Source organism: Coregonus lavaretus, assembly GCF_964263955.1.
Source record: "Coregonus lavaretus genome assembly, chromosome: 11".
NCBI lineage: Eukaryota > Metazoa > Chordata > Actinopteri > Salmoniformes > Salmonidae > Coregonus > Coregonus lavaretus.
This window is the reverse complement of record NC_139998.1, coordinates 36555494-36579486: the sequence shown is the minus strand read 5'-3', so window position 1 is coordinate 36579486 and position 23993 is coordinate 36555494. Positions and strand designations below refer to the sequence as shown.

The 23993-nt window shown below is 45.7% G+C and overlaps 1 protein-coding gene across 1 annotated transcript in view; it reads right to left on the bottom strand.

The window, feature by feature from the left end:
• Positions 1 to 23993, bottom strand: part of LOC311137532 (cadherin-13-like) — a gene marked incomplete at both ends in the record, with an annotated part of 523767 nt that overhangs the window by 379218 nt on the left and 120556 nt on the right. The window contains one exon of the mRNA XM_084172059.1: positions 22466 to 22677. Coding sequence (XP_084028185.1) covers positions 22466 to 22677 — 212 coding nt within the window. The remainder of the gene's footprint in view (positions 1 to 22465; positions 22678 to 23993) is intronic.

Sequence of the window (23993 nt, the reverse complement as noted above, 5' to 3'; positions counted from 1 at the left end):
AATTTGTCCAGTGGTGCGCAGGTAACTTTCTTGAAATAAATGTTAAGAAAACAAAAGAGATGAAAATTGATTTCAGAAAGAACAAAACTCCACTACCCCCTATGAAGATCAATGGGGAATCAGTCGATCGAGTGACCATACACAAATACCTGGGAATCAAAATAGACAATAAACTGAAATTCAATGACTGTGCCTTTGCAAAGATAAAGAAATTGCAACAGAGAATATATTTTTTTTAACGCAAACTGAACCATTTTAATGTTAACCGCCATATCTTATAAATGTTCTATAAATCTGTCCTGCAGAGTGTGCTGTCCTTTGATCTGATATTCGTGTTTGGAAACATGCAAGCGCAAGACCAAGTCAAGCTTCAGCGCTTTATCAAGACAGCAGGAAGGATAATTGGTATACATCAAGAATCAGCCACCAACCTGTACACAAAACTCATCCTCCTAAAACTTGAAAGCATTTTACATGACTGTACTCATCCCCTTCACTCAAAACTCAGTCACAGCAGCAGCCGGACAAGGGGGAAAAGACTTCAAAAGAAAAGAAAAACAGATATATATGGGGACTCTTTTATTCCAACAGCCATTAGGCTGTATAATAGATAGTCTGTTGGTCCCTCCATTATACAGCATATTGCACTTTCACTTTAAATGTGTAGCTATAGCACTTTCAATTAATTCTTTTGTATTGTTTTTGTGTTTTCATGTTTTATGTACCATCATTTAAGCACATGACCAAATGAATTTCCCACTGGTGGGATAATAAAGTTGATCTGAATCTGGATCTGAATCAACACCCCTGAGGGAGCGCCAGGAGGGCTACTATGACTGTAGGGAGTCCAGCAACTCCCCTGTCGAACGCCGCTCTAGAGTCTCCCGACCTGAGCCCGCAACAGAGACACAATACCACCAGGAGGGCTACTACCCATCAAGACAGCCGAGCAACTCCCCAGGCCGATGTCGTTTCAGGGAACCCCAGACAGAGCCATCGGTCCCCACACGAGAGCCCAGGGAGCACTACTATCCCCCGAGGTGGCGCAGCTATTCTGCTGACAGGTATCCCACTAGACTCAGGACACGGCGTCTACCACGTCCCCCAGGTCAGGAGCGAACCTACAGAGGGCCCACTCCAACGATCCCGGACTTCGTTCATCCGAACCCCAGAGTGTTCTCACGGCTGAAGATCGCCCTGGATAACATCCTCTCAGCGGATGCCACGGAGCGGTTTAAGTTCCATATCCTCAGTGACCACCTTAAGCTGGAAGAGGGCCTGCTCATCGCTGACTCTTACAGCAACTCGAGGTACCCCCCACCATGTCTGCCCTCAACCAGCAGTGGATCCCATATCTCCAGGCTGCTGGGGAAACTTCCACATGACCTGAGGCCCTGCCCTTGGAGGTTCATCCATCCACGCAAGATCTAAATCCCCACTCTGCTAGACTTTGCTGATCGGCTGGAGTAGGAGATCCAAGTGCAGGAAGACAACTCCAGGTTAGCCAGCAGTTCACGAATAGAGACGTCAGCTAAAAGTAGAGATTGCCGTAAGGAGTCTAAGGCCTCTGGCAGGACAACAACCATTCTCCTTGGCATGGAGAAGATGCCTCCCAAGGAGGAGCTCCGCTGCAAGACTTGCAATCAGTGACACCTGCTGGTGCTCCAAGAGGTCAATGAGAGAGTTACAGTTCCAGAGAAAGATGAGAATACTGTGATTAATGCTGCATCTACGACCTCCTGTCTGCTGAACACCATCAATGAGGTCCTGTTCATAGACTGTCCCCCAGAAAGTGGGAAAGAACTGTTGAAAGTTAGCAAGGTCCTGCTGAGACACGGAAACTGGTGTATGGAGACCTACGCGATTCTGAATGACGGGTCTGAATGCACCATCCTCCTCCACACAGCTGCTCAGTAGCTGGGACTCAAATGTCAGCCCGAAGACTTGACCCTTTGAACAATAAGACAAGAGCTTCAGGTCCTTCACAGGACGGTCATCTCCTTCACTGTCTCCCCTGCCTTCACCGCGCAACAGCTAGGCCTGTCCGAGCAGACCCATCCAGTCAGTGCCCTGCAACAGAAGTATCGTCACCTGAAGGGACTGCCTCTACAGCACATATTCGAGGTCCAGCCAGTTCTGCTTATTGGCTCGGACTACTCCCACCTGATCACACCTGTGGAACCAGTCCGGCTTGGCCCACCAGGAAGCCAAGCTGCCATCAAGACCCTCCTGGGCTGGACTCTGCAGGGCCCTGTGCAGGGACTGAAATACAGCCTCTCCGAGCAGCAATGCTATGTCACCTCTACGCTTTCCCCGTCTGCTGACCTGTTCAGTCAGGTTGAGAAGTTGTGGCAGATGGATGTACTACCATGGCGCAGTGAGAAGATCAGCACCAGATCTCACCAGGATCAGGAGCTAATAGACCTGCTGGAGGCCAGAACAGTGAGAGTTTAAGTGGATGGAGTCCAACTTTATGTGACTCCCCTCCTTCGCATCAAGAACATGCCCCTGCTGTGCTTCCACTGCTCATGTCACAGAAAAGAGGCTGACGAAGTCAGGTTAACAAGCTCCTGCTCCTAGGACCCACTCTGGGCCCATCTCTGCTTGCAGTGCTCCTCAGATTCAGAGAGCACTCTGTTGCCATCAGCAGCGACATTGGTGGGATGTTCCACCAAGTCACACTACTCCCTGAAGACCAGCCGCTGATGAGGTTCCTCTGGAGATACCTAAACCGGGAAAACCCGCCCAGCGTCTATGAGTGGCGTATCCTCCCCTTCAGCACCATGTCAAGTCCCTGCTCTCCAGAAACATCCTGGACCACAGCCAGCCTGGAAAAGACATAAGAGAGTCGATAGAGAAGTCCTTCTACATAGACAACTGTTTGCAAAGCCTGACTGACAAGGAAGATGCCAAGTCCCTTGTGGACAAGCTTCGTAAGCTACTAGCCGAGGGAGGCTTCGACCTGTGACAATGGGCAAGTATCGTCCCGTCGGTGATCAGTAATCTCCCTTCTGAAGCCAAGTCGAGCAGCGCCAAACTCTGGATCGCACAGGGCCAAGCGGATGATCAAGAATCGTCCCTTGGGCTACACTGGCACTGTCAGTCTGAACTCTGTCGTAGAAGTCCCGCCAGTCGTAGAAGTCCAACAGTTACCATGCGCACCATTTACAAGGTCCTGGCTAGCCAATATGACCTCCTGGGGTATATCGCCCCCTATACCGCCAGGGCCAAAATGCTGGTTCAGCGTCTATGGGAAAATAATTGGGACTGGGACAACACCCAGTTGCCCGACAATCTACTCCTCTCCTGGAAAGAGTCTGAGAGATAACTTCCAGACCTGCAGCAGATAGCCCTTCCAAGGTGCTACACCAGCCCAGAGATGGACTCCTCGACTTCCCTTAGGGACATCCACGTGTTCTGCACGCCTGTGGCCTGCAGGGACTGTGCCCTTTAGATTAAAGGTATTTTAGTGGATGCTAATATTTCCATTAAATATATTGGGGCGGCTGTAAAAAAGGCCATCCTGCTCCCCTCCTCTCTACCTAACTTTCCCTGACAGTCTCTTCAGTTTCCCTTGAGTCCCGTTAATTTGGCTGTTCAGCCTACCTTAGTTATCCCTCACCATTCATAGCCCTGTCATACACAACCAATCAGAGTGCTTGGAAATGCACATCTGAACACTGCACCCACCCACTCAGGTCAGAGTGTTATCGTTGTCCGAAGAAGACACACATTTTCTGAGGACAATTTTTATTGTGGAAAGTAACAAGAATACCTGAATGTTGTCCGTGCATCAAAATTTAAGTTGCAGGGGGGTTTATTGGGTTTATTTTTACATGTTGTGTAATAATGGGTAATTACCACAAATTACTTAGTAACTTTGATAAGTTTGCAGCCATATGTTCTACTGTACAGCTATTACTATTATTTAATGTTGGAGTTGCCAATACTGCTTGTCATATTGTTTATACAGTCGTGGTCAAAAGTTTTGAGAATGACACAAATACTAATTTTCACAAAGTCTGCTGCCTCCAGAATGCATATACTCCAGAATGTCATGAAGAGTGATCAGATGAATTGCAATTAATTGCAAAGTCCCTCTTTGCCATGAAAATGAACTTAATCCCCCAAAAACATTTCCACTGCATTTCAGCCCTGCCACAAAAGGACCAGCTGCCATCATGTCAGTGATTCTCTCGTTAACACTGGTGAGAGTGTTGAAGAGGACAAGGCTGGAGATCACTCTGTCATGCTGATTGAGTTAGAATAACAGACTGGAAGCTTTAAAAAGGAGGGTGGTGCTTGAAATCATTGTTCTTCCTCTGTTAACCATGGTTACCTGCAAGGAAACACGTGCCGTCATCATTGCTTTGCACAAAAAGGGCTTCACAGGCAAGGATATTGCTGCTAGTAAGATTGCACCTAATCAACCATTTATCGGATCATCAATAACTTCAAGGAGAGAGGTTCAACTGTTGTGAAGAAGGCATCAGGGCACCCAAAAAGGTCCAGCAAGCGCCAGGACCGTCTCCTAAAGTTGATTCAGCTGCGGGATCGGGCACCACCAGTGCAGAGCTTGCTCAGGAATGGCAGCAGGCAGGTGTGAGTGCATCTGCACGCACAGTGAGGCAAATACTTTTGGAGGATGGCCTGGTGTCAAGAAGGGCAGCAAAGAAGCCACTTCTCTCCAGAAAAACATCAGGGACAGACTGATATTCTGCAAAAGGTACAGGGATTGGACTGCTGAGGACTGGGGTAAAGTCATTTTCAGTCCTGTGTCATGCCAACAGTAAAGCATCCTGAGACCATTCATGTGTGGGGTTGCTTCTCAGCCAAGGGAGTGGACTCACTCACATTTTTACCTAAGAACACAGCCATGAATAAAGAATGGTACCAACACATCCTCCGAGAGCAACTTCTCCCAACCATCCAAGAACAGTTTGGTGACGACCAATGCCTTTTCCAGAATGATGGAGCACCTTGCCATAAGGCAAAAGTGATAACTAAGTGGCTCGGGGAACAAAACATCTACATTTTGGGTCCATGGCCAGGAAACTCCCCAGACCTTAATCTCATTGAGAACTTGTGGTCGATCTTCAAGAGGCGGGTGGACAAACAAAACCCCACAAATTCTGACAAACTCCAAGCATTGATTATGCAAGAATAGGCTGCCATCAGTAAGGATGTGGCCCAGAAGTTAATAGACAGCATGCCAGAGCGGATTGCAGAGGTCTTGAAAAAGAAGGGTCAACACTGCAAATATTGACTCTTTGCATAAACTTAACGTAATTGTCAATAAAAGCCTTTGACACTTATGGAATGCTTGTAATTATACTTAATATAATATGCCATTTAGCAGACGCTTTTATCCAAAGCGACTTACAGTCAGTCATGTATGCATACATTTTTACGTATGGGTGGTCCCGGGGATCGAACCCACTACCCTGGCGTTAGAAGCGCCATGCTCTACCAATTGAGCTACAGAGGACCAGAGGACCAGTATACCATAGTAACATCTGACAAAAATATCTCATAACACTGAAGCAGCGAACTTTGTGAAGACCAATACTTGTCTTTCTCAAAACTTTTGACCACGTCTGTACAGGCAACTCATTCCAAGTCACTTTCCTTTCCTGTTCCAGACAACCTTCAGAGGTTGGATGAAACATGAAACCCCTCAAAAACACAACCCGACCAAAACAACGTACATAAAGTACATAGTGTTCCTGTAATGGACAGTGTTTTCCAGGCACAGAGTGACTCTCAAATGTCAAGAGAACATCCCTGAAGCAGTTAACCAGAGCGTCACATAATTGCTCCAGAGTAAATTGACTATTATGTGTTTAAAGAGCAAGTTCAGAGGTGGGTGGTCCTCTGTGATTTGATTTCAAAGATAGCTCCTGGCCTTTGGGTGGCCCTGTAAAACCTCAAGTAAGTTGCTTTTGTATGACCGCATCAATCCCATGATGCACTGCTCTTGGCTGCTTGATTGCTATGATACAGTAAGATACCTTTATTTTTAGCAGCTCATTGGAAAACAGCCAAGACTGATGACAGATATTACACTGAAGATGGAACACACTGTCACTATCTCTTTTCTGGGCTGAGAGATGGAGAGAGCAGTGGAGGGATAGGGATTTTAAACCCATCAATGTTCTGCATGCGGGCCATGACCTTGGGGATATTGATGAACACACTCCGTTTGATACACATACACATGTAGGATCTTAATTTGAGTAATCTTTTGTTGCCGAGAATTGCAGGAAATGCAAACGTGTAGTGTATTCAAGGTTTAAAAAGGCTTCTAAAGTTTGTAATTTCCACTTAAAAATGCCAGACTTGATTTGCCCTAACGTAAAATGTATCAACCCTACAAAAATATCCATGAATTCTAATCCACATAATAATTCACATTTCCTGTTGCTGCAGGATTATTTTCCTGCTGTAGCAAACTGGCTCAAATTAAGATCCTACATCTGAACCTAGCTACACTATCAATGACAGAGAAGCGTGAAGCTCGCACTGAATGCTGGGAGACTAAACATAACGTGTCCCTCCCTCTCCTTCCTCACTATGCAGGTGATGAATAGGCCTAGCGCTGGGCACAGCTCTGTGACACTTCCCGAGAAGTTAGTCATGAATCTTTAATGTTTCCTGTTCATAAATTACCTCTCTCTCTCTCTCTCTCTCTCTCTCTCTCTCTCTCTCTCTCTCTCTCTCTCTCTCTCTCTCTCTCTCTCTCTCTCTCTCTCTCTCTCTCTCTGCATGCTGGGAATTGAGTGAGTGCTAAGTGCGAGTGTTGTGTAGAGTTAGATATCCTGGGTTTTCCTTTTTTTGGTGAAATCCTTTTTTTATTCTAAGCATGATTAAGGTTATTATTTATATTTTCTTGTTGTGGTAGAATTAAGTATATTGTTTTTCGTGTCGAAATTACGCTGATTTTGGTGGGGATGGCGGCCCGAATGGGGACGCCGTCCCTGTCACTTCGGCACGGCTTTAGGTGTGTTACTGAAGCTACTGTCACGGTGGAGGAGGTTCTGGTCGCCGTAGGAGAGAAGGTAGGATATGAGAATGTTGCTTATGCGTCACGGATGAATAAAGTGTTGGTGGTATTTCTTAAAGAAGAGCGCCTTGTTGATCGTATGGTTGAGCATGGCGTACTTCTTAAAGGAATGTTTATTCAAGTTACGCCGCTTTTTTCTCCATCAACAAGGGTAACGATTTCAAATGTACCGCCGTTTATTCTAAATGAGCTATTGGAGCGCGAGTTATTGTGCTTTGGGAAGTTTGCAAGTTCAATTAAGGTTGACCCATTGGGTTGCAAACATCCGGCGTTGAAACAGGTTATGTCGTTTCGGCGACAGGTGTTTATGTTTTTGGACTCACCGGAGCAGACTTTGGAGTTAGTGTTTAAAGTCAAGTATGACAATAGACTGTATATGGCTTATGCTAGTACGGGTAGTCAACGGTGTTTTGAGTGTGGGGATGTTGGTCATAAGCGACATGCTTGCCCGAAAAGGGAGAAGGCAGAGGGAGGGGCGCAGGTGGTCCTCGTAATGCCTGGGCCCACTGATATAGGGAGAGGTGGGCTGACAGCGGTAGAGCAGCCACAAGCATCTGTTGCTGAGGAACAAGTTGTCCGTGTTGAGGGCACAGAGTTGCAACTTGTACCAGAGGGAAATGTTATGCAGCAGAAACATATTGTTGTAGAAGGTAAGGATGGGTCTGAAGGGCCATTTCCTCAGACTGGTGAGGAGGTGCCCAGTACAAGTGCTGGGGTACAGGAGGGGGTTCATGTGGAGCTAATCTCCCAGGTAGTGGAGGAGATGCCCAGTACAAGTGCTGGGGTACAGGAGGGGGTTCATGTGGAGCTAATCTCCCAGGTAGTGGAGGAGATGCCCACTATGAGTGCTGGGGTACAGGGGGGGGTGGGTTCATGTGGAGCTAGGTTCCCAGGTAGTGGAGGAGATGCCCACTACGAGTAATGGGGTTCAGGTGGGGCTAGTCTCCCAGGTAATGGAGGAGATGCCCACTACGAGTAATGGGGTTCAGGTGGGGCTAGTCTCCCAGGTAGTGGAGGAGATGCCTGGTACGAGTGATGGGGTGCAAGTGGGGAGTGTTGAAAGGGATGTGGTAGAGGGGAATCAGTGGTCTGTGGCCTCAGTTGAGGAGGATCAGGAGAAGGATATGGATATCGCTCTTGATACGATATCAGCTGGTGAGGACTCAATTTACGATCTAGATGAGGTAAATGGGTTTCTTGATCAGACTTTTGGGAAATCTGTCAAATTGGCAGATTATTTTGATGTTGATAAGTTTGTGAGGTCAGCTGTGATGTTACAGAAGACGGTGGGGTTAGACCAGTTGAGTGAGAAGAAGTTGTTTCGCTTCAGGAAATGTGTTACTGCTGTTGCAGCAGCAAAAGGTGGTGGGAAACGTGGTCAGGTTAAGAGAAAATTTAAATAATGATGATGATTATGCCTCATAGGGTGTTCTATTCTCTTTGTCTGGTTTCTCTGTGGTTTCTTCTGCTTTTCCTTTTTATTTTCTATATGGAAGTACTAAGGGTAGGTTCTCTCAATATTAATGGGGGAAGGGACAGGAATAAGAGGGCTTGGGTATTAGAAGTAATAAAACAGAAAAGGCTTAATGTAGTTTTCCTACAGGAGACACATAGTGATGAGGAAAATGAGGTTGACTGGGGTATGTGGTGGGAGGGGCAGCATATACTCAGTCATGGTACTAATTTCAGTGCTGGGGTGGCAATCTTGTTTTCTTCAGGCTTAGGGGTGACTGTGGTATCTACAACAGAGATTGTCAAGGGTCGGGTTTTATTGGTCAAGGTGGATGTTATGTTTTTTTTTTTTTTTTTTATGTTTATGCTCCTAATGAGGGTACAGAGCATATTGTTGGTTTTGATAAAATAAAGGAAACCTTAAGACAGTGTGACCAAGAGGGGTGTATGGTTTTAGGGGGGGACTGGAACTGTACAGTGGATTTTACTGTTGATCGCACCGCTGAAGAACCTCACCTGCGGTCAGCCACTTGCCTGTCTGGTCTGCTAAATGACGTAAATGTAAATGGTCTGTTAACTGAGTTTGAGCTTTCTGATGTGTGGAGAGTAAGGAATGCAAAAGTTAGGCAGTACACATGGCTGAAAGTTAATGAAGGTCATGTCAGTGCAGCAAGGTTAGACAGGTTGTATGTATCTGAGCAATACTGTAGTAGGGTTGGAAGGTGTGACATTACTCCTGTGGGTTTCTCTGATCACCATATTGTCACTGTTGATATTCACTTGTCCTGTCCATGAAGGTCATCATCTTATCGGTATTTTAATGTTAAATTGTTACATGATGTCATGTTTTGTGAAAGTTTTTTGTTGATTTGGGAAAAATGGAGGGTTACAAAAGGGAATTTTGAGTCCTTGAGACAATGGTGGGAGGTTGGGAAGGCCCAAATACGATTATTTTGTCAACAGTATACTGCTCTGTCTCGAATTGAAGTTAAAGAGACTATCAGGGCCCTTGAACAGGACATCAAATCTATTGATTTGAAGTTGCTCACTCAGATTGACCCCGGACTAGTCATGAATTTACAGGACAAGAAACATGAACTGAGGTCGTTTCTTCATGAAAGAGTGAAGGGTGCCTTGATTAGGTCTCGTTTCGCTTCCCTCAAGGATATGGATGCTCCTAGTGCTTTTTCTTAAACCTAGGACAGTCGACATTGCAACGTAAACAGATGGTCTGCCTTCGTCTCCCTGATGGGAAGGTGACCACGGATGACAGTGAAATGCGTCAACATGCCGTGGATTTCTATTCTGCCCTCTATAAGGCGGAGGATTGTGACTCTCTGTGTACTGAACAGTTGTTACACGGTCTTCCTCAATTGGGACCTGAGCAAAGAGTCGCATTGGACTCTGACATTACACTGCAAGAGCTGTCTACAGCAGTTATGCAGCTCTCAACAGGCCGAGCCCCTGGCATTGATGGTTTACCATCTGAGTTTTATAAGCACTTTTGGGGGTCTATTGGGGAGGATTTTTATGAAGTGGTGTGTGAATCTTTTCATGAGGGCTCTCTTCCTGTATCTTGTCAACGTGCGGTACTTTCACTGTTGCCAAAAAAGGGGGATTTGGCTCTCCTAAAAAATTGGAGACCTGTTGCTTTGCTGTGTGCAGAATATAAAATTGTTTCTAAATGTCTCTCAAACAGGTTGAAAGAGTATCTGGGATTGTTAGTCCACAAGGACCAGTCCTACTGTGTACCTGACCGCTCTATTGTTGACAACTTGTTTCTAATAAGAGATGTTTTAGACATTTGTAAACTGTCTGATGTAAATGTGGGTTTACTTTCTTTGAATCAGGAGAAGGCTTTTGATCGTGTGGACCACCAGTACTTGTTTAAAACAATGAAAGCCTTTGGGTTTGGGGATGTTTTTTTGTCTAAAATGAATTTACTGAATGCTGGGGCCTCGTGTATGGTGAAGGTGGGGGGTGGTTTGAGTTGCCCCATCCCTGTCCAAAGGGGCATCAGGCAGGGATGCCCAATTTCAGGGCAGTTATATAGTCTGGCGATTGAACCAATGCTTTGTTTTTTAAGAGCAAGGCTTACTGGTTTTTCTGTGCCAGGGGTTATGAAGGGTCCCACGATAGCACTGTCTGCATATGCAGATGACGTGACAGTTTTTATTACAGGGGGTGAGGATGTTAAGGTTCTCTCAAATGCTTTAAAGGTGAATGAGAGGGCCTCCTCAGCTAGAGTCAATTGGGGAAAGAGTGAAGCGCTGTGGGCAGGCCAGCTTCAGATGGGGTCCGCTCCACAGTTACCAGGGGGGCTTCAGTGGGGCAGAGATGGGATGAAGACTTTGGGGGTTTTTCTCGGCTCCGAAGTCTTTCAGAAAAATAACTGGGAGGGTGTAGTGGAGAAAGTGTGTGCCAGACTGTCAAGATGGAAATGGGTGCTGCCCCAGCTGTCTTATAGGGGAAGGGTACTGGTAGCTAATAATCTTGCTGCCTCTACCCTGTGGCACAGACTAATGATTTTGCAGCCACCAAAGGGTCTGATACAAGAGCTTCAGAGGACCCTTGTCAATTTTTTCTGGTCTGGACAACATTGGATTAAAGCTTCAGCCCTGTACTTGCCACTGCACAAGGGTGGGCAAGGCCTGGTGGACATTTCTTCCAGGATCATGGCTTTCCGGCTTCAAGCAGCACAGAGACTGTTGTACAGTGACGGTTCTAGCTGGGTTGACACAGCCTACACATTGATGAGGAGAGCGGGCTGTTTGGGCTTACACAAGCACCTTTTCCTCTTAAAGCTGGAGGGGGGTGAGTTGCCTGGCCTGACTCCATTTTATGAGTCTGTTATGCAGGCTTGGAGAGTTCTGGTCAAGTCCCGTAAGGCCTGCATGCCACCAGGGATGTGGCTTTTTGAAGAGCCTCTTTTTCATAACACTGCCATCCAGTCCCGTGTTCTGGGTTCAGCTAGCCTACGTTCATGCCTGTTAGGCGTGGGGTGTACTAAGCTGGGTCATCTGATGCGGAACAGGAATAGGTCGTTGGAGGAGCTGGGAGAAAGAGCGGGGATCCGATCGTCTCGCCTACTGAGGAAGGTCGTCGCTGAGGTCTGTGACTCCTTGCCAGTACTTCATCTGCAGTATGTGACTGACACTTCCAATTCTGATCGGTGGAAGGAGGGTCTGGATTATGTGTTACCTGCACTGATTGTTAGTGCTGCGGCGGGGGCATTCGAGGAGGACGTGGGGATGCTGCTTTCCTTTGATACCCCGGAGCTGGGGGAGTTCAAGGAGGTGGGAGAGAAGGCCATGTACGGAATATGTGTAAAGGTGTCCCGTGCCTCTTCCCTGGAAGGGGTAAAATCGACGAGGTGGGCGGGTGTGCTTGGTCCAGGTGCCTCCCCAAAAGGCTGTTGGCGATCATTATACAAACTGCCTATTGATAAGAGGACAGCTGACCTCCAATGGAGGATAATACATGGAGCCATAGCCACCAACATGCATCTGGTACACCTGGATCCTACTGTTGGGGAGGAGTGTCCATTCTGTGCTGAGTCTGAAACTCTGGCACATCTGTTTTTACAGTGTCGCAGGTTGGTCGGGATGATTGACCTGATCACTAATTGGTTCTCAACGTTGGGAGAGGTTTTCTCTTCTCCACTGTATATATTTGGGCCAAAGTACAGGTTTAGCCAAAAAGGTGTAGTTGTGTTGCTTAATTTTGTGTTAGGGGCAGCAAAATTAGCGATATGGAAGACCCGAAAGAACAGTATTCGGGGACAGGGGTCTGTGAATGTGGTGGGAATGCTGGAGGGAATGTTGGCAGCGAGACTAAGGGTTGAGTTTGCCTATTATAAACTTGTCAACAATATTGATCTGTTTATGAGTATATGGGGTATTCAGAGGCTGTTGTGTTCAGTTACTGTGGAGGAGGAATTGGAGTTGTGTTTTTAATTGATGTGTAAATACGGTTTTGTATGAGTATTTATTGTGTGGTGGGCTCCCAGACCCAATAAATATTATTTAAATCTCTCTCTCTCTCTCTCTCTCTCTCTCTCTCTCTCATTAGGGAATCTTAGTGAGGAACAAAATGTAGGGCAGTGAAAAGATAAGGATCGATGTGTGTGTGTACTTACAGTGCATTCGGAAAGTATCCAGACCCCTTGATTTTTTTCCACATTTTGTTACGTTACAGCCTTATTCTAAAATTGATTAAATTGTTTTAGTTCCTCATCAATCTACACAATATGCCATAATGACAAAGCAAATGTATTAAAAATAAACAACTGAAATATAATATTTACATAAGTATTCAGACCACCAGTACTGACTCAGTACTTTGTTGAAGCACCTTTGGCAGCGATTACAGCCTCGACTCCTCTTGTGTATGACGCTACAAGCTTGGCACACCTGTATTTAGGGAGTTTCTCCCATTCTTCTCTGCGGATCCTCTCAAGCGCTGTCAGGTTGGATGGGGAGCGTCACTGCACAGCTATTTTCTGGTCTCTCCAGAGATGTACGATCAGGTTCAAGTCCTGGCTCTGGCTGGGCCACTCAAGGACATTCAGAGACTTGTCCCGAAGCCACTCCTGCGTTGTCTTGGCTGTGTGCTTAGGGACCTTCGCCCCAGTCTGAGGTCCTGAGCGCTCTGGAGCAGCTATTCAGGGCATACATGGACACCATGCCCGTAATGGGTTAATGAACAGTGTATGACAAAGAGGAATATGAGAAGTTGTTGATGGTGGTGGCTCCTGATTGACCTAGATCATATAGGCATTGCGACAGACAGAGCCTTTGTCACTCACTGACTGAGAACAGAGTTATTGCAGCAACAATGTCATGTCCTTGTCCATTCTGCCATTCTTCCCCTGAATACTATATAGAGAAGTGTCATTAGTCATTCCTGAATGTCTGTTGGAGAGGTGGTGCTCACACATGGACACAGTAACATAACACAAGCTAGTCTCCAGACGCAACATGCCAGTGCTAGTCTCCAGACACAACAAACAACAACAATCCTGGTTGTTATTACATACATGAAAGTGATCACCACCACCACCTATGAACTGTGGAGGTCAATATCAGGTCAACTAAGCACTTTGGAAGATTGCTAAATAACTATTTATTGACAGACATTGCTGAGGTTAATGTAAGGACTAGCAGGACAGACTGTGCCATCCTAACACAGTGACCCAGGCCTAGACATGACTCTGCATTAATAGAAAACTCAGAGTTACCCCAAGTATATGACAGAGGGTCCATGCCCACAACCTTGTAGTGATGTGGAAAACCAGGAGAACAACAAAGAGGCTGAGTAGAGCAGAGAAAACTGAGTGGTCATGTGTACTGCACTGCTGACAGAGATACAGCACAGCACAGTACTTTAACAGAAAGAGCAAGTGAGAGTGCATGCTTTACACTGCAGTAAGAGCAGGTATAGTATGTACTGTCAACTGCTAAGTTGTGGCAGCATTATCACATTTTTAATGTTATCCATTAAAGGCTAATGGACAATGTTTTATTTTTGTTGTTTTCTCTGGATGCAATATAAAATTTAATTCAGAGTGAAATGGCATGGAATAAAAACAACTAAGCCAACTAAATAAGCTTTTTTAATTATTTGTTCTATTTTGCGCTTATCAATTGTTACATTTGAAAAGTGCTATTTATTTCCCAGAGGGAAACATAACAGAAAGAAAACAACAGAACAAGAAACCAAATTCCATATCTTATTGAAATGCATTATTCCATTAATTCCCATATTGATCCCCAGCAAAAGAGAATAAATTATTCTCTGAATTCAGAGTTTCCTCGTAACAGCATTCATTTATCAGCAGCCTCCCTCCCACTGTAGCCCACATTAATGTCTGGTCCCCCCACTGAAGAATTAAAAACATATTCTTCACTCAGACAGCACTTATCAATTATCAAATGCCAATAAATCTGAAACTATACCATTGATATATCAATATACACACCCAGGGACATTTCCACAGGGCATTAGTGGAGAATTGGAGGGGTTGGAGTAATGAAAGCTTGGCAACAGCGACATGGGAACAGTGTTTTAAGGGAAAATAACAGTTTTGTACTGTTATTTGCTGTGGTTGAGATTGATTGTGTTTAGAAGATGCCACATTAAAATGTGGAACCCAACTCTATTTTTCAATTTCATTCTGTTTCCTCTCATTCTAAAATAGCTATGTTCCTAATAGCAAAGCAATTGCTGTGATGTTGGCCTGGTCCGATTGGTGTAGTGGCGTTGGTTCGCCCAACATAAACTCCAAACACAACCACTACTAAACTACTTTCCAGACTTTGGGGCTTTTGGCGGGGACAGCCAGCCCTGTTTGGTGGATCTATTGGGGAATAATAATGATTGAATCTTGAAGTCTACATCATAGAGAAATACAATGTATGATGGGGGGGGGGGGGGGGGGGGTGATGGTTCTGTTACTTTGTTCTGTGGATATCTGCTCCTCAAAGCAGAGAGCCCCTTGTCGATTAATTGATTGTGAAATAATGAGAGCTCTTAACCACATGGCATTAAAGGACACCCACCCAGCTAACAACAAATGTTCCCACAACTTTAGAGAACATTCTCTTAAGAGACTCATTAGGTCATTACCTAACATTTTCATAGGAATATTCCAGTGATGTTCAAGGACTGTTTCCAAGAGACCATTTCCTTAATGTCAAATAGAACTTACCCAGAATACAGTGGGGAAAAAAAGTATTTAGTCAGCCACCAATTGTGCAAGTTCTCCCACTTAAAAAGATGAGAGAGGCCTGTAATTTTCATCATAGGTACACGTCAACTATGACAGACAAAATGAGAAAAAAAAATCCAGAAAATCACATTGTAGGATTTTTAATGAATTTATTTGCAAATGATGGTGGAAAATAAGTATTTGGTCAATAACAAAAGTTTCTCAATACTTTGTTATATACACTTTGTTGGCAATGACACAGGTCAAACGTTTTCTGTAAGTCTTCACAAGGTTTTCACACACTGTTGCTGGTATTTTGGCCCATTCCTCATGCAGATCTCCTCTAGAGCAGTGATGTTTTGGGGCTGTCGCTGGGCAACACGGACTTTCAACTCCCTCCAAAGATTTTCTATGGGGTTGAGATCTGGAGACTGGCTAGGCCACTCCAGGACCTTGAAATGCTTCTTACGAAGCCACTCCTTCGTTGCCCGGGCGGTGTGTTTGGGATCATTGTCATGCTGAAAGACCCAGCCACGTTTCATCTTCAATGCCCTTGCTGATGGAAGGAGGTTTTCACTCAAAATCTCACGATACATTGCCCCATTCATTCTTTACTTTATACGGATCAGTCGTCCTGGTCCCTTTGCAGAAAAACAGCCCCAAAGCATGATGTTTCCACCCCCATGTTTCACAGTAGGTATGGTGTTCTTTGGATGCAACTCAGCATTCTTTGTCCTCCAAACACGACGAGTTGAGTTTTTACCAAAAAGTTCTATTTTGGTTTCATCTGACCATATGACATTCTCCCAATCCTCTTCTGGATCATCCAAATGCACTCTAGCAAACTTCAGACGGTCCTGGACATGTACTGGCTTAAGCAGGGGGACACGTCTTGCACTGCAGGATTTGAGTCCCTGGCGGCGTAGTGTGTTACTGATGGTAAGCTTTGTTACTTTGGTCCCAGCTCTCTGCAGGTTATTCACTAGGTCCCCCCGTGTGGTTCTGGGATTTTTGCTCACCGTTCTTGTGATCATTTTGACCCCACAGGGTGAGATCTTGCGTGGAGCCCCAGATCGAGGGAGATTATCAGTGGTCTTGTATGTCTTCCATTTCCTAATAATTGCTCCCACAGTTGATTTCTTCAAACCAAGCTGCTTACCTATTGCAGATTCAGTCTTCCCAGCCTGGTGCAGGTCTACAATTTTGTTTCTGGTGTCCTTTGACAGCTCTTTGGTCTTGGCCATAGTGGAGTTTGGAGTGTGACTGTTTGAGGTTGTGGACAGGTGTCTTTTATACTGATAACAAGTTCAAACAGGTGCCATTAATACAGGTAACGAGTGGAGGACAGAGGAGCCTCTTAAAGAAGAAGTTACAGGTCTGTGAGAGCCAGAAATCTTGCTTGTTTGTAGGTGACCAAATACTTATTTTCCACCATCATTTGCAAATAAATTCATAAAAAATCCTACAATGTGATTTTCTGGATTTCTTTTCTCATTTTGTCTGTCATAGTTGACGTGTACCTATGATGAAAATTACAGGCCTCTCTCATCTTTTTAAGTGGGAGAACTTGCACAATTGGTGGCTGACTAAATACTTTTTTTCCCCACTGTATGTGGTTACCATGTTCTCTGAATATTCCATCAACATCCCACCAAACATACATAGAACATGGTTTCCATGTTCTCAGTACATACTGTATGATATGAATGTTCTATACACGTCTCATGGGAACATTGCAAGAACATTCATGTGTATCAGTTGTCAGGACGTCGCCTGATGGTCAAGCCAATCAAGGCCCTGATTGGTGAACTACTGATCCATTCACAGCACTTTCACTGTTGGCAAGGTTAAGGACACACACACAGCAACAATTTTCTGTGTATGTTTGGTGGGACATTGATTGAATATTCTCCTAACCCTCAGAAAACTAGACACATGAATGTTCTTGCAACATCCCATGAAACATGTATAGAACATTAATATTGAATATTCTGAGAACATGTTAACCACGTTCTGGGTAAATTCTGTTTGTATTGTAGGTAGTTATCGTGGGTTGTTGTATGTAATTATTGTAGGTTAGTATTGTATTCGGCTGAGCCCGGTGAAGCACGAAGCTAGCTAGCTAACCCACTACCTGGACTAGCTGGCGGGTAGCTACTGGCAACTATTAGCAACGGTATAGTTGTTTCACACCTGAGAGTGCCTGTAATTACGCCAGCTGGCTGCCTACAATAATTACATACAATAATGCCTACCATTCAGCTGTTTTCTAACCTCATTGTCTGAACCGTTAACGTTAGGTAGTAAGTGGCTACTGTGCTTGAAATTTAGCTAGCGTGTTGCTACCTGGATAGCTACTAGTAAAAAATAGCTGGAACGACCTAGCGAACAGACGCAAACTGGCTGAGTCAATTCAGTGGCTAGCTTTGCACTTGGCTAGCTAACAGTAGCTGCTAGCGGTAAGTCATAACCTACATTTGTGTTTTGTTTTTACATATTGGTAGCCAGAGTCGTTAGCCAGAGTCGTTCAAGGAATTCGGGACATGGGTGACTAGTTAACGTTAGCTTGGCTCTCTCTGTGTGTTCGTGCCGTGAAAGGAGGGGTTTCTTCTTTGTCTGAAAGCAATGGCTAGCTAGTATGCTAACTATTCTAGCTAACTAACGGGCTGAATAAATTGACGACGGACTCGCTCAAGCTGTCGGGACTAACCCACAATGTTAGACACGGACACGAATGATCTGCTTGGCGTGTTGACACACTGGTGGTTTGTTGTGGCCGAGTATTGGTGCTAAACCGTGTTGTTGGAGTCCGGCATGCTAGCTGGCTGTTGCGTCTTATGACTATGTGCCCTGGACGATTTTCATGGAAGAATACTGTACCAAGTTAGCTAGCTAAATAAACTAAGTTAGTCTATTCCTAGAAAACATTGAACCGCTGTAGTTTACAACAATTATAGTTTCTGAGGTGGAAGTTGGGAGAGTTATATTTGGGTGTTGTGGTGAGGGAGGCCCCGCTCTCTCCTTTCCCAGATGTTTAGTTCATTTCATTCCGATCTCCTTTGCATTATTGTAGCCATTCTCTGCAGCCTGTCAACTATGCCTCTGTCTATCCCTGTTCTCTCCTCTCCGCACAGGCTATACAAATGCCTCACACCGCGTGGCTGCTGCCTCTCTAACCTGGTGGTCCCTGCACGCACCACCCACGTGGAGTTCCAGGTCTCAGGCAGCCTCTGGAACTGCCGTTCTGCTGCCAACAAGGCAGAGTTCATCTCAGCCTATGCTACCCTCCAATCCCTCGACTTCTTGGCGCTGACGGAAACATGGATTACCACTGAAAACACTGCTACTCCTACTGCTCTCTCCTCGTCTGACCATGTGTTCTCGCATACACACCCCTCACAGTTCTGGGGGACTTCAACCTCCCTACGTCTACCTTTGACTCATTTCTCTCTGCCTCCTTCTTTCCACTCCTCTCCTCTTTTGACCTCACCCTCTCACCGTCCCCCCCCTACTCACAAGGCAGGCAATACGCTTGACCTCATCTTTACTAGATGCTGTTCTTCTACTAATCTCACTGCAACTCCCCTCCATGTCTCCGACCACTACTTTGTATCCTTTTCTCTCTCGCTCTCCTCCAACACTACTCACTCTGCCCCTACTCAGATGGTAATGCGCCGTCGCAACCTTCGCTCTCTCTCTCCCGCTACTCTCTCCTCTTCCATCCTATCATCTCTTCCCTCTGCTCAATCCTTCTCCCTCCAATCTCCTGATTCTGCCTCCTCAACCCTCCTCTCCTCCCTTTCTGCATCCTTTGACTCTCTATGTCCCCTATCCTCCCGGCCGGCTCGGTCCTCCCCTCCAGCTCCGTAGCTTGATGACTCATTGCGAGCTCACAGAACAGGGCTCCGGGCAGCCGAGCGGAAATGGAGGAAAACTAGACTCCCTGCGGACCTGGCATCTTTTCACTCCCTCCTCTCTACATTTTCTTCATCTGTTTCTGCTGCTATGGCCACTTTCTACCACTCTAAATTCCAAGCATCTGCCTCTAACCCTAGGAAGCTCTTTGCCACCTTCTCCTCCCTGCTGAATCCTCCTCTGCTGGCTATGTCCCTTCCATCTTCAAGAGAGTGAGAGTTGCACCCCTTCTCAAAAAACCAACACTCGATCCCTCTGATGTCAACAACTACAGACCAGTATCCCTTCTTTCTTTTCTCTCCAAAACTATTGAGCGTGCCGTCTTTAGCCAACTCTCTTGCTATCTCTCTCAGAATGACCTTCTTGATCCAAACCAGTCAGGTTTCAAGACTGGTCATTCAACTGAGACTGCTCTTCTCTGTGTCACGGAGGCTCTCCGCACTGCTAAAGCTAACTCTCTCTCCTCTTCTCTTGTCCTTCTAGACCTGTCTGCTGCCTTTGATACTGTGAACCATCAGATCTTCCTCTCCACCCTCTCCGAGCTGGGCATCTCCGGCGCGGCTCACTCTTGGATTGCGTCCTACCTGACCGGTCGCTCCTACCAAGTGGCGTGGCGAGAAGCTGTCTCCGCACCACGTGCTCTCACCACTGGTGTCCCCCAGGGCTCAGTTCTAGGCCCTCTCCTATTCTCGCTATACACCAAGTCACTTGGCTCTGTCATATCCTCACATGGCCTCTCCTATCATTGATACGCAGACAACACACAACTAATCTTCTCCTTTCCCCCTTCTGATAACCAGGTGGCGAATCGCATCTCTGCATGTCTGGCAGACATATCAGTATGGATGACGGATCACCACCTCAAGCTGAACCTTGGCAAGACGGAGCTGCTCTTCCTCCCGGGGAAGGACTGCCCGTTCCATGATCTCGCCATCACGGTTGACAACTCCGTTGTGTCCTCCTCCCAGAGTGCGAAGAGCCTTGGCGTGACCCTGGACAACACCCTGTCGTTCTCCGCTAACATCAAGACGGTGACCCGATCCTGTAGGTTCATGCTCTACAACATTCGGAGAGTACGACCCTGCCTTACACAGGAAGCGGCACAGATCATAATCCAGGCACTTGTCATCTCCCGTCTGGATTACTGCAACTCGCTGTTGGCTGGGCTCCCTGCCTGTGCCATTAAACCCCTACAACTCATCCAGAATGCCGCAGCCCGTCTGGTGTTCAACCTTCCCAAGTTCTCTCACGTCCCCCCGCTCGTCCGCACACTCCACTGGCTTCCAGTTGAAGCTCGCATCTGCTACAAGACCATGGTGCTTGCCTACGGAGCTGTGAGGGGAACGGCACCTCCGTACCTTCAGGCTCTGATCAGTCCCTACACCCAAACGAGGGCATTGCGTTCATCCACCTCTGGCCTGCTGGCTCCCCTACCTCTGCGGAAGCACAGTTCCCGCTCAGCCCAGTCAAAACTGTTCGCTGCTCTGGCACCCCAATGGTGGAACAAGCTCCCTCACAACGTCAGGACAGTGGAGTCACTCACCACCTTCCGGAGACATTTGAAACCCCACCTCTTTAAGGAATACCTGGGATAGGATAAAGTAATCCTTCTACCCCCCCCCCCCCAAAAAAAAAACAAAAAAAACATTGTAAAGTGGTTATCCCACTGGCTATAAGGTGAATGCACCAATTTGTAAGTCGCTCTGGATAAGAGCGTCTGCTAAATGACGTAAATGTAAAAATGTAAATGAAATGAAGGGAATGTTCTCCTAACTTTAATGTCAAAACATGCTAAATAGGTTCTCAGGAGGTTTTTGTTAACATTCATAGAATATTCCCCCAAGAAACGGAAAACTGGACACTAAAACATCAAGGGAACATTACATGTAACATTACAAAAATGTTCTCTCTCCCTAGAATTGTCTCATCTGCCTGTTTTTCCCCCTTTTCTCCGCCTGTCTTTCTGCCCCTTTTGTGTTCAAGCCTTTTCTCTTTATCTTCCTCTTCCTCAACCATAACCCTATTATGTCCAATATTCCCCTCTGTCTCTCTATTCTTACTTTCCCTCTTTGCCTAAGTCATGAGGTTCATGTGTTCTATGCAATTAAGACTAATATCACCCACTGGGTAGAGTAGCAGAAAGATATAAAAGAGCCAGAACAAAGGGAGGGGACAATGGATGATCTGGGATGGGAGCTGGTCTGACACTGTTGCAAGTCATCTCCTACAGAATTAATTCTGAAGAAAAGTTCAAAAGACAAAAGATAAAATTGGGCCATTGCCACCGAACAAAAAAATAAATAATGTTTGTTTCATTATATTGCACTTATTCTTGTCAATATGCATAATGTCTCGTTATCCTATGCCAAGGAAATGAGGACTAAAATATTTTATTTAGCGGAACTTCTTATAACTTGCATCGGTAGACTAAAAACAATTTAGAAAACAGAGCACCTTCACATTCGCCCACAAGGACAATATGGTGGCATTACTCATGAGGAAACCTCTACCCACTCACACACAGAATGGAGATTACTAATTCACTTTTGTCCTCCCAGGCCTGCCAAATATATACCCGTGGACTGGCTAACTAAATAAATGATGGGAGAAGCATAAACAAAGAGACGCACAGAGACGGAGAGAGAAAGCTGCTCATTAGGTGACGAGCCGAAGGAACGACACCAGCGGGACACCTGGGCAGGGAGCAGGAAAGAACAATGATTGGAGGGGAGGTAACAGAATATCTAAGATGGCCCTGGAAAATGGTTTAATCAAGTTGGCAGCACTAGTGCTGGCATGGAGGGGTGGGGACTGGAACTGGCTATGAGGTAAGAGGAGGGGGTAATGAATGGAGTGGGCCTATATGAATACTGTGAAGTTGATTCATTTGGTTTTGTAGATTATTGGACAAATATCAAGTACCTGTATTTGTTATTTTGAACAAAGACACCATAAAGAGGAGGAACAAAGATGTAAAATATGTAATAAGCAATAGGCACAGTGGGCCTTTCTATAAACAGTACTTGCATGGCAAAAGTAAGATGCAAGTAAATTCACAGTCATTTTCATCAACCATTGGCTTTCCAAACCCAAATTAAGTCTACTCATCCCAGTGGGAGGAAGTCACTCTAAATAAGTGCATATTGTAGATGAATAGAATGAAAAGACATAAGGGTGTCATAAAAAAAAATGTGCTGTGCAGTCTCCTAGATGTCCACACTGACCCTCAACAACATGTTGTTGGTACCAAATGCTGAACAGTGACAACTAGCAGCATGCATTATCTCTCATGGTAAGAGATATCCATTTGACAGCTAGTGACTCACCCTGAGTGTTTGGGGAGACCGGGGTGGAGCTCCTACTATGTCCACCTGTGCCATGTCCTCAGCATGCTCGTTGACACCATGGATGAACATGACGGTGCCGCTGTCCATCACGTCCCGTCTGGCCACCAGGTTCATCTCCTCATCAACCTGGAAGTCTGGGTGGGACACCTCAAACGCCACGCCCTCGTTCCCTGCACAGTCATCAAAGAACACTGGGGGGGAGAGAGAGAGAGAGAAAGGGGAATAAAAGACCACTGCTGTTACTAACACTGTTTAGACAGCTTTACTAGATGGTTGTCCCTTCACATATATTTATTGAGTTCCTGTGCATCACAGGGACTCTCTCCAATCTACATGTGCTGTCTCTGATCAGCAGCAGTCTCTTCCAGGGTTCAGTGATCCCTATGCGTGAACAACGTCACAGGAATGACTCACCTGCCATGGTAGCAATTCAAATTATCTAACCTTAGGCTCCCTCTCTGTCAATTACAAATACACACATGAACAGATACATATGCACACATACACACCTGCTAATGTTGTACCTACTGTTCCTTATACATACAGTGGGGAAAAAATATATTTAGTCAGCCACCAATTGTGCAAGTTCTCCCACTTAAAAAGAGGAGAGAGGCCTGTAATTTTCATCATAGGTACACGTCAACTATGACAGACAAAATGAGGAAAAAAAATCCAGAAAATCACATTGTAGGATTTTTAATGAATTTATTTGCAAATGATGGTGGAAAATAAGTATTTGGTCAATAACAAAAGTTTCTCAATCCTTTGTTATATACCCTTTGTTGGCAATGACACAGGTCAAACGTTTTCTGTAAGTCTTCACAAGGTTTTCACACACTGTTGCTGGTATTTTGGCCCATTCCTCCATGCAGATCTCCTCTAGAGCAGTGATGTTTTGGGGCTGTCGCTGGGCAACACAGACTTTCAACTCCCTCCAAAGATTTTCTATGGGGTTGAGATCTGGAGACTGGCGAGGCCACTCCAGGACCTTGAAATGCTTCTTACGAAGCCACTCCTTCGTTGCCCGGGCGGTGTGTTTGGGATCATTGTCATGCTGAAAGACCCAGCCACGTTTCATCTTCAATGCCCTTGCTGATGGAAGGAGGTTTTCACTCAAAATCTCAGGATACATGGCCCCATTCATTATTTCCTTTACACGGATCAGTCGTCCTGGTCCCTTTGCAGAAAAACAGCCCCAAAGCATGATGTTTCCACCCCCATGCTTCACAGTAGGTATGGTGTTCTTTGGATGCAACTCAGCATTCTTTGTCCTCCAAACACGACGAGTTGAGTTTTTACCAAAAAGTTCTATTTTGGTTTCATCTGACCATGTGACATTCTCCCAATCCTCTTCTGGATCATCCAAATGCACTCTAGCAAACTTCAGACGGGCCTGGACATGTACTGGCTTAAGCAGGGGGACACGTCTGGCACTGCAGGATTTGAGTCCCTGGCGGCGTAGTGTGTTACTGATGGTAGGCTTTGTTACTTTGGTCCCAGCTCTCTG